The 17,688-nt window shown below is 39.9% G+C and overlaps 2 protein-coding genes across 4 annotated transcripts in view; one reads left to right on the top strand and one right to left on the bottom strand.

Moving 5' to 3' along the window:
• rabgap1l (RAB GTPase activating protein 1-like) overlaps positions 1–8,460 on the top strand; it is a 109,559-nt gene extending 101,099 nt beyond the window's left edge. For all 3 annotated transcript variants that reach the window (XM_075485689.1, XM_075485690.1, XM_075485691.1), the window contains 6 exons: positions 760–870; positions 1,118–1,222; positions 2,465–2,548; positions 3,525–3,596; positions 4,295–4,495; positions 5,088–8,460. In XM_075485689.1, the coding sequence (XP_075341804.1) occupies positions 760–870; positions 1,118–1,222; positions 2,465–2,548; positions 3,525–3,596; positions 4,295–4,495; positions 5,088–5,243 (729 nt within the window). In that variant the 3' untranslated portion in view covers positions 5,244–8,460. The remainder of the gene's footprint in view (positions 1–759; positions 871–1,117; positions 1,223–2,464; positions 2,549–3,524; positions 3,597–4,294; positions 4,496–5,087) is intronic.
• LOC142400634 (interferon-induced protein 44-like) lies at positions 8,100–14,027 on the bottom strand. The gene is made up of 9 exons (XM_075485693.1): positions 13,954–14,027; positions 10,995–11,541; positions 10,598–10,646; positions 10,079–10,274; positions 9,817–9,969; positions 9,544–9,715; positions 9,280–9,380; positions 8,964–9,191; positions 8,100–8,351 (listed from the first exon to the last, which is right to left on the bottom strand). The coding sequence occupies exons 2-8, from the start codon at positions 11,473–11,475 to the stop codon at positions 8,997–8,999; spliced, it is 1,347 nt and encodes a 448-aa protein (XP_075341808.1). The 5' UTR covers positions 11,476–11,541; positions 13,954–14,027; the 3' UTR covers positions 8,100–8,351; positions 8,964–8,996.
• Between the last annotated feature and the right edge of the window lie 3,661 nt (positions 14,028–17,688).

Raw genomic sequence — 17,688 nt, 5'->3', positions numbered from 1 at the left:
GCTTTTATTGATGCGTTTTCCCTGTTCTTACAGGATCGTTCCTGGATGTTAAACTTTCATGAGAAAGACTGATAGGATTTAAGTTGCTCAAAATTTTCATGTAAACTAAGACATGAAGTATGACACATGGATGGCTTAAACACAGACCGAAGGATATAGTCGATCTCGGCCAGTCTGCTGTTGGGAAGTGATTATTTTATTCTGAAGATCTGCTGCTTTCAAACTACAGAGTAGCAACAACAGAAGGCTTTGGCTGCATAAAGCTGAAAACCAGCATTACACGAATTGTATGAGAAGTGCTCTATCACTTCAGATGAGATACTTGTGTTCACACCAGTCATGCATACTTCTGGGTGTATGATTGCAGTGGGCTTAGAAAATGTCAGCATTGTAAAAGTGACAGGATATCAGGGTCAGATGACCACGACAACCATGACAACTGTTCGTTTTGTGGAAGCGGGGCTGTCATGTGAGTCAGTTTACTGACAGGTTGGTGGTCATGAGACTCCACTAATGGTCTGCAAAGGCTACTTTAAAGTGTGTGTAGGCAGGAGTGGAGGCCTGTATTAGCATCTCAGGGCTGCCATACTGAAAGAGAAACAAAAGTAGAACGGGTACTGTAGTCTTATCCTGATCAAACAAAAAAAGTTGTTAAGTTGTTTACATTTCTGGACGAATGATGGTGATACAAACAAATCAGGAAGCATGTTGTAGATGGTAATAGATCCTTTAACTGTGTGTGTGTGTGTGTGTGTGCAGAGGGAGAACCGCCGTCTTCAGGAGGCCAGTATGAGACTGGAACAGGAGAATGACGACCTGGCACACGAACTGGTCACCAGTAAGATCGCCCTTCGGAACGATCTTGACCAGGTAACACAGCTTTAGAGAATATTTACACATGGTTTATGTGCTGTATTTTTCCCTGATTGGTGAACCAAAGTAACCAAAACCCTTCCACATGAACTGTGGTTGTTCTGTACATTTCACATTGTATATTTACAGACACATATCATTTGATTAGCATTTATTACAGGTTTGTAGTCCCTTTTTGATGTGTGTGAAAATAGTGCTTTGCTACAGCTGTAAATAAAGAGTCTGTGCGTTTACACGCTCTCAGGCTGAAGATAAGGCGGATGTCTTGAACAAAGAGCTGCTGAGCACTAAGCAACGCCTGGTGGAGACCGAAGAGGAGAAGAGACGTCAGGAGGAGGAGACGGCTCAGGTAACACTCGTCCTCCTCTAGTGAAGGACGGCTATAACAAACTAAACAAAAAGACAACTTTTTTTTTTTTTTTTTTTTTTAATTATCAATGCTACTCATATTTTAATTTATGTCTTTGTTTTTTTTAGACACAATAACTTTAGTAATTATGTCAATAGAGAAAACAGATGAGGTGGATTTCTATTGACTGTAAGATTTGCAGGCCGGTGTTTTGTGTTCATTTTATGGAGTCATAGCCAGTAGGTGTTATAGTTGCTTTATTCTGGATCAAGATTGTTGTAATCTTGAAAAAATGAGAAGAAATAAACTGAGACATGATGTCAGAGGCTAACCTCCAGTTTGTGCTTAAAGCCTTGATCCTGAAGGTCAGAATGGTGGCTCCTTGCATACAGAAGACAGCCTTGGTACCAGTGGGATTCTTACAATGTGACGCATAAACAAACAGGGTTACCTAAAAGCCAGTGTGGCATAATGTCAACCTCACTTTCTCTGCAGACTCGTCTACATAATTAGCCATAAATGTTAATGGCCCACACTTATCTCGGCTCTAGAAAATTTCTTATCTATGCACTCTATATACAGTGATATATACAGTGTGTGTGTGTGTGTATATATATACATATTTATACACACACACTGATGAACATATCTAGGGAAACATTTAATTTCATTTATTCAAGGTCTGACCTGTTGATTTTGATTTTGGCCAATACCGCTTTTCTTTCTTAGATTATAGCTGACAGCATTCAAAACTATTCTTGTACATTTTTCTTTCTCCTCTCTTCCTGTAACCAAAAACTTAAAGAAATCAAGTGCTCCGGGTTACTAGACAGAGGTATTTGGACAAATGAAATTCAACTGAAACCCTCTTTATGAAACAGATTTTAGATTCTTAACCTTTTCTTTTATCGATCCTTCAACATACACAAGTGGATATAGAATGATTGGTTTCAGGTGATTTATTAAACCTCTGAAACGTCCAGTGGGGCTTTTTTTCTCTGTTTTTTTTATAACCTTGTAATAGCTTTAGTTAGCTATTCTAATTGCATATTTAAGACCAACTTTGATACCACCTGACTTTTAAACATTTGAGGTGGCTGTTTTACACATTTTGGGGTCAAAATATAGGTCAATGAATGACTCACACAGAGAAACCGATGCAGCGGAGGATCAGGCCACTGAGTTGACTCTCCTTGTTTATGTAGTATTTCATCATCTGTCATGTTCCTCTGTGTCTTGCAGCTGAAGGAAGTGTTCAGGAGGGAACTGGAAAAAGCAGAATTGGAGATCAAGAAAACCACAGCAATCATCGCTGAATACAAGCAGGTAACAGAACAACTGTCTCTTTGTCCTTAGACTCTTCCAGTTTGACACAATTATACTGAAATTATGTTTACTTGCTTTTCATCTCTTAATAAGAGTTAACTGTACACTAATAAAGCCCAGAACAGCCCAGAACAGTTTTATGTTGAATACATGATGTTTTGATTGAGATTACATTCTTTACATAGTGTACCTGTGATCTCATTAGCCGCTTTCAGACTGTAGGAACCATTGGCAGTTCTAATAACCTTTTAATCCGCGGGGCCGTTTTCTCCCGTGTTCGGACATACAGGAACTCGGGGCTTTCTCCCTTAGTTCCTATAACTATTTAGCTCCTTCTCTGAGGTCGGGTCTTTTCATGGTTCTATAGAACGAATCTAACAGAGGTGTGTGGTGGTCGGTAGCTACGCCCCATGTCATGCTATCACGGCTGAAATGTCTCCTCATATGACACAGACACAACCAGCGGGTGTTTAATAAGTTAACTTACACTGGTCTCATTTGTCTGCAGCGCTCTGCTCTCCTTTCTTCCTTCATGAAATGAAAAAGTATCGTCTCCTGACTCTCTCTGTGAGCTCTTCCAGCCTCGATATTAGACGCCTGATATGATCGTCCATGATTAATATCACCATCATGCAGACCATAAACACAGTGGCCTCCCCGCTCTCCATATTAGCTTCATTGTGGTGTTTTTTCTACTCTAATTACTTTTACGGGTTTTGTTTTGTGTTTGAATGTGGCGCTAAACGGCTAACGGCTAACACGTCACTGAAGCAGACGGCTGCACGCGGCGCATCAGTCCCTATCAGGTCCCGACTCATGTGCGAATGCAGACTGAAACAGAAGGACAGTTATCAGAACGAAATTCGAGTAGGACAGTTCTGATAACTGCGTTCCTATAACTACTCTGTCCGAAAGCGGCTATAGTAGTTTGAATGTGTGATCTCGAGTGCAACATAACTCCCTCCCTGTGTTTCAGATCTGCTCCCAGCTGAGCACCAGGCTGGAAAAACAGCAGGCGGCAACAAAGGAAGAGCTAGACATCGTCAGGGTGAGATTGCACTGTTAATGCACAGCAAGCAGCAGATGCAAGTTAGGAGACATTTAAACAGAAGCCACAGTATGTTGCATCAAACAATAAAAGAGTTTCCAGCGCTGTTGTGGCTTTCAGACAAAGCCCAGGTTTGTTCATCAACACACCCATAAAGAACTTGATTTATACAGACAATCCCACACAAGTGTTTAGCCTTTGTCAAACATGCGATGTTGTTTTTTGTGGGTGTGGCAGAGGACTTTTCTGATTTCCTTCTTATTAAAGTGTGTTGAAACAGCATGTCACAATGATGCAAGCTGCTGTGGGAAATTACACAGAGTGAACATTCAAATGTCCTCACCAACCATAAAAAACAGACAGAAAAGATAAGGTGACATGAAAAATGACCCTCATTCTGAAATAAATGTGTGACATGAACACACAAAAGGCCATGATTTCCTGCTGCACTATATTAACTCAAGCTCAGATGTGTCTTGGTTTTTTGCACAATAAAGCTTGTTTAATTGTGCATGGCAGAGTAAAGCTATTCATCTTTTGTGTTTAAATGGATGACATGGCAAGGTTGAGTTTGTCCTTGAGCAGTGGTAGGAATCTTAAAACAGAAACTATTTTTAGATGTGTTTTTTTTTTCTTTAACACACAAAATGTTTTTTGCACCAACACTTGCTGTATGTGTGTGTTTGTATCACATTCAGAATAAAGTAATGGGCTGTGATCACTGCAAGGACCTGTTCGGCACCCTGGGGTCCCTCCAGGCTGCCTCTCCCGGCAGTGACAGGACATCGAACGAACCACTGGACGAGGAGAAGGATGGGCTGAAGGAGCAGCTGAGACAGCTGGAGCTGGAGCTGGCGCAGACCAAACTGCAGCTGGTGGAGGCCAAGTGCCGCATCCAGGTCAGTAGCACCGATATCCATAATAATCACAGCTGTTCCCAGGGCGGTGAGTCTGTAAGAATACTAATAAAGAAACGCATTTAACCGAAGATGACATGAAGATCTATATTAATATGATTAAAAATAAAAAAGGCTTATATTTGTAAGTAACTTGCCATTCTTGAGTTTACTTTACTTTATTGCACCCTTGCTGTTGCTTAGTGGAATGTTAAAGTAGTTGGCACATTTATAAAGATGAAGAGAAACACAGCACAGTTAAACATGATGACCAAAAATTCTGGCTTCTCTGTGAGGCTGCATCAGTGTGCAGCCGCAGAGAGTACTGCTTAAGAAAGAGCATAATGCAAAATAGATTACACTAAGATGATAAACAGTGTGCAAAAGCACAATGTGTACAAAATATGTACCCTCTAAGCACAGCCAGATTATTAATGAATGTATTAGAATACAGTGGCTCATTGAAAATGCCAATTTCTATTTGAATTGTCCATTGCCATAAAATGCTTGTGTAGACTAGTGTAAGAAAGAACCAGATAACAAGTCTGTGTACTGCTTCTGCTGACTGAGTCCTGCTCCTTTTGTTGCTCTGCAGGAGCTCGAGCATCAGCGGGGAGTCCTGATGACTGAAATCCAAGCTGCCAAGAACTCTTGGTTCAGTAAAACTCTGGGGTCTCTGAAGAGTTCTGCCTCCTCTTCCTCCAGCTCCACATCACAGACCCCGTCCTCGCCGAAGGATGGGCCTGCCTAGCCCCACCCCCCCCTCGCCCTTTTTGTTCCCCTGTGGGATGCACACGACAGCTGAGCAAAACGAGCTGAAGAAACTAGCTGCGGACAAATGCAGTATTCCTTTTCCAGCAGGTGGCAAAGTGGAGCTACCTGGCTTCTTGGACTGAAAATAGCTGAAAATAGGAAGGCGGGTTTGGTGGGGTACTGGAACAGCCACCTGTGCTTGAGACTATTCAGTGTCTGTTGACCTTCTCTGCGTCACAGGTAATGAGACAGGTGAAGCATCAGTGAGCTCTGACGTTAAAGTTCAGCGTTTTTTGCAGATTCAGCACACAGAAAGTAACCGGTCTTAAAGGTCAGTTAGCTCCACCTTGTGGGCACTCATCTCTGCTGCTGCAGAGTCGTATTACTCACTGGGAAATCACGTTTTCTGATTGCTGAAAATGAAACCTGCATTCAGTCTAACAAATAGGACATGATTTTAAATGATGGTGATGTAGCTCTGTCACAGTAGTATTATATATTTACTGTTTAAAGATACAATGACCAACATTAACCGTCTTCAGCGCAGAAACGCCCCCGCACTGAAAAAGGAATACTGCATACAGTTGTGGAGAGCAACGCAAACGTTGCATTTCTTTATAGTAATATAACGTAAACAATGTTGTCATATAAATATGTATAACTAATTATTGAATTTTTAAAATAATCCTGTACAGTTCTTTAAGAGAAAAAAAAAACATAAGAAAAAGTTCTTAAATTTCTTTTCTACTGTTTGGAAGTTGAATGTCATCTCTATAGATGTTGACGTAAGCACAGTGTGTGACTGATGCGGTCGGGTCCAAACGCTGAGAAGCCAAAGTGACAACCTGCAGAGATCTTTTGTTCAGTGTCCCCATGACAATTTTTTTTTATTTTTTTGTCTCAACTCCAGCTGAGCACTAACCTCGCCCGTTTCACCTTTAAGGATGCAGACCGTGCGCTCTTGTTTTCTTATTGATTCACTTTAGATCACTCCATCAGTTGTCCTCCGTAAATAATCTAGAGAATGCCACAGTCATTGTGTCAAGAACCCAAATATGTTTTCAAATTTAAACAAGCCACCTTACATATTGCCCGGTTGCACATGGTAGTTTGGTATTGAAAACTGTTGTCTGTTTATCTTGCAAACAAAATGCTCCAAATGCTGTTAACTGCATTTGGAGACATCAACGCTTATGTTCCATTTTCGGCCTTTGATTCTGTTCAGACTGAAAAAAGGCTTTCACAGAGCCAAATAACAGTCAGCATGATGAGACCAAACTTCAGTGTGTTAGTCTGCATCATGTGAGAACACATAATCAGCACCAGAGCAAGTAAATATACATTATGTGGAGCAATTCATCCCGAAATAAACCTCTATCCAAGATGAGGTAGCAGTAATACTCAGTCATTGCCAAACAGTCACGAGGCCATTCGTTTGACTGTGCCAACACCTCAGTTTCTCTTGCTGTGGTGATTTTCTTTTCTTTGCAACTCCTCACCCAATGAGAAGTATGTGGGTACAGGAGTCCTGCCTGTGTCCACTGTCGGATCATCTTACTTGAAGTCTACTTTATCTCTACCAAAGGAAAATAAACAGCAGAGGGCGCCACAAACATACAAAAACAAAAACAAAACCAGGACAAACACTGGAAAAATGTCAGAACTTCTAACATTTTGTGCTCATCATATTGTGCTATGTTAAATATAAAGGACTCGAGGATGCCAAAAAGTCTGTTTAGATGGAGCATAAATGTGCATTAGCACCATGTTAGAAAGCTACAGTGTAGCGGCCCCGCTTTATTCTCCACCCTGGTTGACACTAAAATCAGCCTTTGGACTCGGACCAATCCCTAGTGTACTTTGTGTACTTTGTGCGTGTGTGCGTGTCTGAATGGACGTATGTACATGTGTGCTCTGCACTGTAACTCAAGTTGTTGAAGTTGAAATGTTTTCTTCTTCACGTGGCTGCCTTTTCTTTTGACTGAAGTAGCTGGCTGAAAAGAGAAAAGCCATCTGGCTGTTTAAGTGTCAGCTGTGCCATAAGAGCCTCTCCATAGTCTTCCTCTGTGCTCCCAAGCATCTGTACCAACCTCCCAAGACCTGTGTCATTTGATCTCGTTGAAAAGTCTGCTGAGGCATCTTTTTCAGCTGCGTGTGGGAGAGGGGAGAACAGAGAATATCACTGAATTCCAGGTTTGCTTTGCATTTTCAGGACATTCCTTCTTCACTATTGTACATCCTTGTTGTCGGTTATTCTGTGAAAGTTCAATGTTAACTGTGGCCAAGTTGGAGAGGAGCTCCCCGTCTGTCATGTGCACTAACACACGTAGATATTTTAAACACTATTTTAACATGCGTTTGTTTCCAAAGTTATTTTTAACTGATGACTGTCAGCTGCCAATTTATATTCCTTTCTAATTCACAGTTAATTCCAATGATGCATAAAGCAGGCGGTGAGTCAGATTGCAGGTGTATGTTGTGTAGTTTACGGTCCTTTAAAGAGGGAGGGACTGCTCCTCAGCTGGACTGACTCCCGACACCGTTTCCCTGTACAGTAACTGTCCGAGCTGCATTAATAAAGTTCAGTCCTTCTGTTTATTCAGACACTTTGAGCTTTCATTGAAAAGCACAATACCGATTAAATATGCTCAAGCACTTCAAGTATGATGCACGTGTAAATAGTTGTGCAGATTTGATTTTTCTTTTTTAGTGAAGACGGTTCCATTTTCCTAAATCTTAATGATATTCATTCTGGCCAGCAGGATTTTTGATTATTATAGACACAAATTGAAGCACAAACTAAGAGCACATTACCTTAAAATAAGACAACAACTGTCAGTTTTACCTGCTGGTACACATCAGAGGGACAGGTGAGGGTTTTTTCCAGCTCAACTCACAAGAAGCGTTTATTATAGAGCAGTGAGATACAAGGACGCAAAGTTCAATGCAAATCTCTCCTCAGTCATAGCTCACTTAATAGGACTATGACCCCATGAAGGTTCAAACATTATTCAATAGAAAGAAATAAACAGAATGAGGAATGCTCATGATGTTGAACTACGTTATCTTTTTGTTTAAGTGCCAACAGTGACCCAGCCTTCGTTATCTGTAACAGGACAAAGAGCAGAATAAACATAAATGTCAGTTTCTCTGAGAAGCGTTCTCATGCAGCTCAAACTACTTGTCATACTAATAAATTGTATTGTGCTGAAACATCCCTCTGAATCTGTCATTTTATTAACCAAGCTGCATGTGACCAATTAGTTTTTTGATGGATATTTTTAAAAATGTAGGAAAAAGGAAGCATCTCTAATATAATTAGCAAAAAAGGTGTTAGATTTTATGACCAAGCCACATTGGGGAACTCACTGAGCAACCTTAAAGGAGGAGCTAAACAGCTTTAAAGATATTTATATTAAACGGCCTACGTTTCCCAGCATTTACATTATCAGCAATTTAACAGCTATGGGATGTGGCTCTTTAATGATTTGAGTTGAATTCAGTTTGAATGAGAAAACTTTCACACTTAAAAGCAAACATTACAGCCAATCAAAATCTTTAAGTAGATCAGAAATGAGCTATACACTGTTTTAGCTGTTTATCAGTCTAAACAGGTTTAAAGCATTATAACAATGACTAATCTGAGCATTTATCCTTTTATCTTGTGTGACTACATCGTTGGGAAAGCGGTAGCAATGCTGGAATGATAAATACTGACAAGTTGGTATGTGATATTTTTCGATTTCCACTCCTAATCTTTGACTTCAACGCTGCTCAGTCGGTCACTGAGCTCATCAAAGTAGTTGTCAGCAAAGCGAAGCATCTGAATGACGGCGGTGAGCAGCAGGATGTCGCAGTTCAGGTCCAAGTCCAACTCCTCGCTGTAGTTCTTCACTGGAACGACGCAGGACAGCGGCACACCGAGCCGCTCACTGGCCTCTTGCAACTGGATCACACAAAGCACATGACAAAAAGTTTCAAACAAACGACTTAAAAGTCTAATCTGCAAGTATTTTCTGTTTTAAAATGCTCACCATGTCTTTTATGTAGCCACTCGCATAGATTTTGGTCACATCCTCTTTCACCAAAGGGCAGGCTTCGTCTACTTTGGTAAGCAGAACCAGCTGAGGAATACCTAGAAAACAAGCAGAGAGCATTTCCAAAATGCCGTCAGCATTCTGAGGCACGGACTGAGTGCTTTTAAAAATAATTTGTCGTGGTTTAGATTAGCTTTTAAAAATGGAAAACTGTCCGTGTTTAAAATTACAATCACCGGAGCAGGACTCGGTTCTACTGACCCTTCAAGTTGACCTTTCTGCGGATAGCATCCAGCTTCTCCTCCAGCTTTGCAGGCATGATGGAGATCTTGCAGGCATCAATAACATAAGCCACACAGTGGATCTTGTCTCTGAGACCTGGGGACTTGCGATAGCCATGAACCTCTGAATGCAGAGGAGCGGAGGGGTTGAACTGAGTTCATGTTTCAGGAAAAACAACAGAGCAGTTTGAGTGAGCCACAGCCAAATCCATGTTTCAGTTCATAGAATGCAGAATGTTATGAAATGCTGTACCTGGTAGCAGTTGGGCAGGTGACCTTCGAGGATGCTGCTGATGTCATCTATATCCAGCCCCGCCCCTTTGCCTTCCTCCAGCCCCATGGTATCGCACAAGATGATTGGCAGAGGCTTCCCTTCTCGCCCAGCCTTCAGAGAGTAGGTGCGAAACTGTTGTGCAGAAAGAGATGGAGTAGTAGAGCAAAAGAGATGCTGGGGCAGTATTTTCATTTCCACATCGAACGCTGGAAACAGAAGCAACTGAGAGGATGGCACAGACCTGTGTGGTGAGGCTGGTGGTGGAGCTGCCTGATATGGCCTGGCTGGTGACGTGGCCTCTGAATACTGAGTTGATGGAGTTAAAGAAGCTGGACTTTCCAGCTCCAACTGGTCCAATGAGTAAAACCCGGGCCTGGGACACAGAACTGACTGTGGGTTTGTAAGTTTTAATGCTCTCCATCAGCTCGGTCCTCTTTCTGTGATGAAATTTAAAGGAGACATTTTATGACTCTTTTATAAGAGGTCTCACAAAAATGTATGAGGCAGACTTTGGTCAAATAGCTCTTGGTTTAGCCACAGTGGCACAGCCGAAACTCCTCGACTGACACCAAGCTGTTTTGAAGGGCAGATTAATTTACAATTAAAGCAGTTTGCATCTTCTGGCAGGTGTAACATATTAATTATTCCATTCAAATTGTTAACACATTCTTATAGTTCCTCAAGTCGTATCACATTTGTCAAACTGTATATTGTTTGAATGTAATAAATGTTAATGACATGGTGTGATGGTCCAAGTTACTTAGATTCCCAGGTTACAGCCCTCCATGGCCTCTCAAGTTCAGTGGTTTCTGTTGAAGAGAAAAACTCATTTATACAACAATCTTAGTGAATCAGTGAGAAATACACAACTATATATTCAACTGTTGTCTTTTTGGTGGTTCTACATGAATTATCTAAAGAATGTAGTGTCATTAGAATTATGTGATTCAAAGTGAAAAGTATAAAACTCTGCCCTGTTCCCCACATGCTGTTTATATTCTACCTAAAACAGGATTAGGTGTCAGCTAATTAGTTTTTGTGTTCCAGCAATACATGAAATACTGCATTAAATACTAGATTGTTATTTATTAAATGCAGCATAATTATTCTGATAAATGTCTATGACAACAAATTCCACATTTTTATAGAGAACTTACCCTCCACCTGGTAGACTTCACACTCAGTCAGGTTGAGGTCATTGCCGTGCATTTCTGCAGCAGGGAAGTTATAATAATTTCCTGGATTGCTGTACACTACTGGTTTGTTTCCATTGACAAGAACCAATGTTTCTCCAAAATAAGGACCAGAGGTGTTGATCATTCTCACTGCATATGGAGCATTAGTGACTGGATATGTGAGGAGCTTTTTTCCACTGAAGGTGAAAAGAAAGGCCTGGTCATCATTCACATACTGCCCAGACTGACAAAAAGGTTGTCTGGTGTAGCCTCCAAACACATAGCCAGAGGCGTTATAGCCCACAGACACTGTGGGGGAGTGGTTGTCACATTGCTGATGGAAGGCAGCACCGGTGAAACCGTGGACGCTGGCTTTGTACAGCAGCTTTAGTTTGACTCCTCCCAGCTGAGAGCAGATAGTTCTCTGCCGGTTCCTGTTTAGCTGAGATTTCAGATCGGACATCTCGTCTGCTGATGTGAGCTTCTTGAAGATACTGAATGAAACTTTGCTGTTTACTCACGATTGAATCTACAAAGACAAGACAGAAAGAAAAACCAGCATGAATTAAATAAAATGTAAGGTTGACAAAATTACAGTTTGTTCTTTTTGTGAACTGATTGAAACACAATGACTCATACAGCTTTCAGTTTGGTTTTAATGTCAGACATCAAGATTTTCAATTATTTCAGCTTTTTTTTTTTTTGATTGATGTTCACTCTTCAGTCTTTAGTAACCTGCAGGATTGATCCTATTCTTACCGAGGAGGCGGTGTAGCAACAGGTGATTCGGGGTCTGAGTGCACGTTTTTCATCACTTGTTGCTGTAGTCTTATTTGCACTTGTGTGTTTGATAGAATTTATATCATGTGCTGAATAACTCAGCCCATATTTAATTATTTTTCATACAGGTTCTGCTTTTGGATGGTCCAAATGGAAAAAATAGAAAGCTCCAATGGCCTTTTTGCATTTTCACCGACCAAATAAAGTTTTCACAAATCCTAAAATGTGTATTAAAGACTCTGTACCCTCTTTAGAATAATTATATGCAGATTTGAGCAGTCTAACTATAGTAGTTTTCATACAGGACACAGTGTTAGGTGATTAGAAAGCAAAAAAAAAGCAGTGAAACTGACCTTTTCAGCATTTTCACAAATCAGAAAAAGGTTTCACGAATCCCAAGCAATGAATCTACAGGGCCCGTGTAACGCTTTGCAGTGCTTTGATCCATTTTTAGAATTCACATGAATTCACATGGTTTACACACTTAGTATTAACCTAATTAAATAGGCTACTCATACTGAACGTTTAACAAAATGTAGGCTATTCGTGCCCAAATATAGCCTAAGTGGCATAGGCAACACTCAGCATCACCGTTTCTTTACTGATAGTGCAGTATTGATAGTGCGAAGGGCGTAAAACATATTACAATATTAAATCATGCCGCAACTTAATAAGGTGTAGCCTATCTGTACCTCTCAAGCTGACTTGCCATCCATTTCATTTGTAGGCCTATCCAGCCACGGCCGCTGTATTTGGGCAGGATGGGCAGAGCCCCGCCTTCCACACCCCCAACCTTTCTTTTATAGATAAAATATAGATAATTATAAATTATAGATAAAATCTTTATTTCAACTTCAATCACAGTGGGAATCGTATTACACCATATTGTGGCTTGTGACGGACTTTGCGAGTGGATCTGTTTTTATTTTCGCTGAAATATAGCCTACCTCCAGTGTGGCTGCTTAACGTTAGAGCTATGGCCATTGGCCAGGGCAGATGCCTGGTCTGCCCTCAGCTAAGCCCGGCCCCGCCGAACTCTCGAGCACATTCTACCAATCAGAATCACTGTAGGCCCCTCCGTAGCATAATATCATGTTACATTTAGCGCGCCTGTATAGATGCTATTGGGGCAGGTGTATGATCTGCCCTGGACATGGAAAGGACTCAAAGAGTTTAAGAAATATATTACTCCGCCCATCTCATCTTTGCGACAAGTTTCCCTCTAATTGAAACGTAGGCAGTATTAATTCCTTTCACAAACTTTCTCTTCGCTCATTTTCATGGGGCTTTTGTGTTTGTTGTATGGCAGACTTTTATGCGAGTGCGCACATCTCCCCCTGCATATGGTTGCATAGACTATTGGCCTATTGCGTATGCTCCATAAAAGCTTGCATTTTGATAACGCAGATCATCTGCCCCGCCTATTTTCCAGACCAAGAGCCGCTACTGGGCCTATCTCTACAAAACACATCTGGCGCTACTCGAGCCAAGACATCCCCCCGGCCCCCGCGTGCATGGTTCCGTCCAACCACGACGCAGAAATTGAAAATTGGAATATTAACTCATTTTACTTTCCACCGACAAATTACAATGAAATGAACAAACAACATCAATTATCTGTTTTCTGAGTTGTCTGGAAAATTGAAAATTGAAGTTTTTAACCCAATTTTCATCTTTTTCATGTGAATTCTAAAAATGGATCAAAGCACTGCAAAGCGTTACACGGACCCTACAGGCTCTTATATTCAGATTTGAGCAGTCTAACTGTAATGTTTTTTCACACAGGACATAATCTAAGGTGCTCAAGTTATGAAACATGCAGTTTAATTGCCCTTTATGCTCATCCCTATAATTCGCAAATGGCACAGACCTTTTAGCGTCATGGCGGTGATAAGTTTCGATTTCCTGAAAATGTAAAGTCACGCCTAACATAAAAATGAATAAAGATCAAGCAAAAATAAATCAAAACCAGAGTGTTAATCACCTGTTCATGGGTACTGTTTGCGTTTTAATTCAAAGTTGTTTTTCTGTCCTAGAGGAAATTTGTGTTAAAAGCAGCAGCACCAAAACCTCCAGTTGCAGAAGAAGGAAAGAAAAAAGAAAAGAAAAAGACATGCATGATTCACAAAAAACATACATGTCTTTAATAAATCACTCTTACCTCCTCTTCCTTGATGCAGAGATCACTGACTGAGCGCAGATGTGCTCCAGTCGGCAAAAATGAAACTTGAACTCTCAGACTGGAGTATGGAGCCCCTAAGTGGCCATAAGAAGAAAACATTTCCACGTTTAACCACAATTTGCACATGAGGTATAGCTTATTCGCTCGTTTAGTTTATTTATGCAGATGAATTCAAAGTAAACGCACCAGCAGGATGGAGGCTCGACTCCTTGTTCAGTTTCTTCAATGCTGAGTGTTCCACTTTTGCCATTCAGTCATAGATCATGCAACTACAAAATATATTACACAGTCTCATTTGTTACTTAGTGTATGCCTATGTATGTCAGAGAAGGAGCTGTTATGGGTCATGTGCTGTAACATGCAAATTGGTGCCATGAAGCAAAAAAGGACAGCAATAAATGGCTGCCTGTACCACCCCCTCTGTTGATTTAGAGAGTAATCAATAATAACCCTTTGAATCTCTGGTGAAGACTTAAACTAATAGTGTGTTGTCAGTGGCCACAGAAGACTTTTTGTTTTGTTACAGTAAAGAACACATCAAAACATTGTGTCGAGTGTTTTCAAAGAATAAGCCTCTGATGAGATTAGAGAGCATCCACAAAGGCGTTCCAAGAAGCAGCCTACCATAAATTTGTCTTTTCAAATCATTTTGAAATAATCTCCAATCTCCAGGGGTTTTGATTTTGGTTCTGTTTGTTTTGATTCCAGATGGTTGTGCTCCAGTGAGACGTCCAGTACCTTTACATTTTATTCAGTTACAACTTAGACATAAAAATGATTTATAAAACATTGTAACAACTTTCTTTCATTACAGTCGTGAAGTGAAAATCCTTCGGCCTTATAGTGATTCACTTCCTTGCAGCAGTTAGTTAAACCCACACCTTTGCTCTCCATAATTTTCCAAATATAATCAACAACAAACTGAGATTTGAGACACTACAAATTAACTACTACTGATCATTTTATATTTACAATGCAACTTTAATGGGTTTGGCACTGAAAGGCATGTGTAGGAGCCAAAATGCACATTTGAGTTTTTTCTTATATCTCCCTTTTTTGTGTTGTGCAAGCCCATTCCTGTCTCCCTCTTGTGCCCAAAGGGGCCATCCACCTTTCCTATATCTACAGGTGATGTCACCTGAGATGGCGTGGCCGGAGCAGGAAGTGATGGTCTTTGACCTAACTACCATGCAAAACCCAAGCAAAAGAATCCTTAGTTTATCTTATTAATCCTGCTTCATGTGGACATTATATATCTTCTAAGTTTTGTATCATCTTTTATTTTCATTAAACCCCTCAATATTTTCGGACAACCTTTTCTTCTGGATATTATTTTCAACTTGGATGTTTGAGTTAGCCTCTCCAGCTCAGCCACCAGTGGCTATCAATAGGAAACAATAGGACAAAGAAATAGCCAATACAGCATGAATACTTTTGTTGTTTAAAGAGAACTTACCCTCCACTCCATACACGTCATATTTGTCATCAGGTTGATGTCACAGGCAAGCATTTCCACAGTTGTCATGATTTCCTGGATTACTGTACACTTCTTTATGGCGTTTGTTGCCAAGAACAATGAGGATGAGGTCCAAAGTTGCTCTGGCTCTCAGTTCAGTTCAGTTCAGTTCAGTTCAGTTTTTATTGTCATTGCACAAATAGTATAAAAAATATACATTAGACAACGAAATTAACTTACAAACTCTCACCTCAGTGCCAAGGAATAAATAATAAATAAACAAGACATGTAACTTATCAAATAGACAAACACACAAAAAAGGACACTATACTAATGTCTTTGCATTGACAAGACCAGAGGTTAGATATCTGTACAGCTTTTCTCCCCTGAAATTGAAAATAATGGCTTAGTCATCAGATATGTACTGTCCAAACTTTAAAGTTTGTCTGTCGTAAACCTCTGAACGCATAACCAGAGGAATTGTCGTCTCTAAACCATGGAAGGGAAATGCACATGTTGCTATTTTATGCAAAGATATTGTTCAGTAAGCTACCTCCTTACATATCCAGCTTTATATCTTATTGAAGCAGCCAGAATGATACCAAATCTACAACCAGGATTTATTCAAATGTTCCCAAAATGCAGCCAGAGAAGGACAAAACTGCTTTATCCCTCTCTGCTCCTTATGCGTGGAATGACCTTCCAAATATCATCGGTGACACTTTCCTCTTGCTTTTAAGGGCCTTTTGGGAACTGTTTCAAAGAAAAACCTGTTTCTGTTTTATATAGGTTTGACAGGTTAAGAAACATGTTGGATTTAGTTGGTTTAGTCTTTCTTTCTTTTTTTTTACTCGTCATTTGATATCTTACAAACATCTGAAATTATCAATTTTTATTTGAAGTTTTGTTTTATGCCGCCATCTTGACCAAGATTCCCTGAGAGAGGAGAGCTTGTGTCTCAGTCGGACCTATGTGATTAACTAAAGGACAAATAAAACAAAATAAGATCAAATTAAATTTAACAAAATGTTCAAACAACAGGTTAAATTAAGCTGCTGAGGATTGGTTTCAAAATGTAGACTGAACACATACATGGAAAAATGAATTCCTCAAAGACAGCTCACATGAAATTTCACTATTATATTACAAAAGTTTCTTCCACTCGTGCCAGTAGGTCCATCTCAAATGTTTTAATTTTTACCTCAACACCTAAAGTCCAGATTTTCATGCTTATCTTATTTTCACTTTCAGGCGATTATAAGTGAAGAACATATATTTTAGCTCCATTAATTATCAGCCACAAATAAGCTTTATTTTTTTTGATAATTTGGATATAGATTGTCATTCGTAATGAATTATAAGGCTTAGGGTCAGGACTACTTTATTGACCACGGTGACACAATTTGAAAGCGTCCCTTTATGACCAGATTTCTCTCATTGAGTAGCAGCACATTTCTATTATGATGTTTCTTTATTTCTGAGGATTTCCCTCAATAGTCAAAATGTAAGAATTAGAAAACTATTTACTGCTGCACATTCATATTTTTTAAATTTTTTACAGCTGTAAAACAGGTCTGATCCGCACTGTTTCAGTTTAGTTCAACTGTGCTTTTGCTAACCACAAGAATTCTTATTCCCGTTAATCATTTTTAATGATATCAAAGCATTTGAAGAGAGGTTCAGAACTTTATTTCTTTGTAACCAGCAAGACAGTGATAAAGAAATTATTCAAGTTGACATAAATAACAGAAAAACACAACATGATTACACATAAGAAACTGATAGAAAAAAAATTACTTTTAGCAATAGGACCCATTAAACCAAGGGGGAAAGTACCCGAAGTAATATCACAACAATTTGAATATTCCCTTATCCAATCATAAAGCAAATCTAGTTACAAAAACCTTGTAAAAAGTACAAAAAGCTTTTTTACTGCTTTACACAGCAGCATGTGCCAGAAGGTAGAGCTAAACAAGGTTTAATGTCATACCAAAATGTGTTAAAGATTACAGTTCAGAATAAAACCTTGTGGTCTTTTAAGAAGAGAGAAACCAGTGTTACATTCTCAGATGTACGCTGTTATTTGCTGTGTACAAAGTTCAAAGGGACTAAGGGACAGAGTCGTATCATCATTTTGATGTGATGTTTCGTGGGTTGCGAGGCATAAGGACACGGATGCAGACTTCAAAAACAAGACTTGATTTATTTTTCAAACAGAGAACAAGGTTAACATAAAACACGGCTGAGCCGGATGACGT

The sequence above is a fragment of the Odontesthes bonariensis genome, chromosome 15, assembly GCF_027942865.1.
Source record: "Odontesthes bonariensis isolate fOdoBon6 chromosome 15, fOdoBon6.hap1, whole genome shotgun sequence".
Lineage (NCBI taxonomy): Eukaryota > Metazoa > Chordata > Actinopteri > Atheriniformes > Atherinopsidae > Odontesthes > Odontesthes bonariensis.
This window is presented reverse-complemented; position numbering and strand designations above follow the sequence as displayed.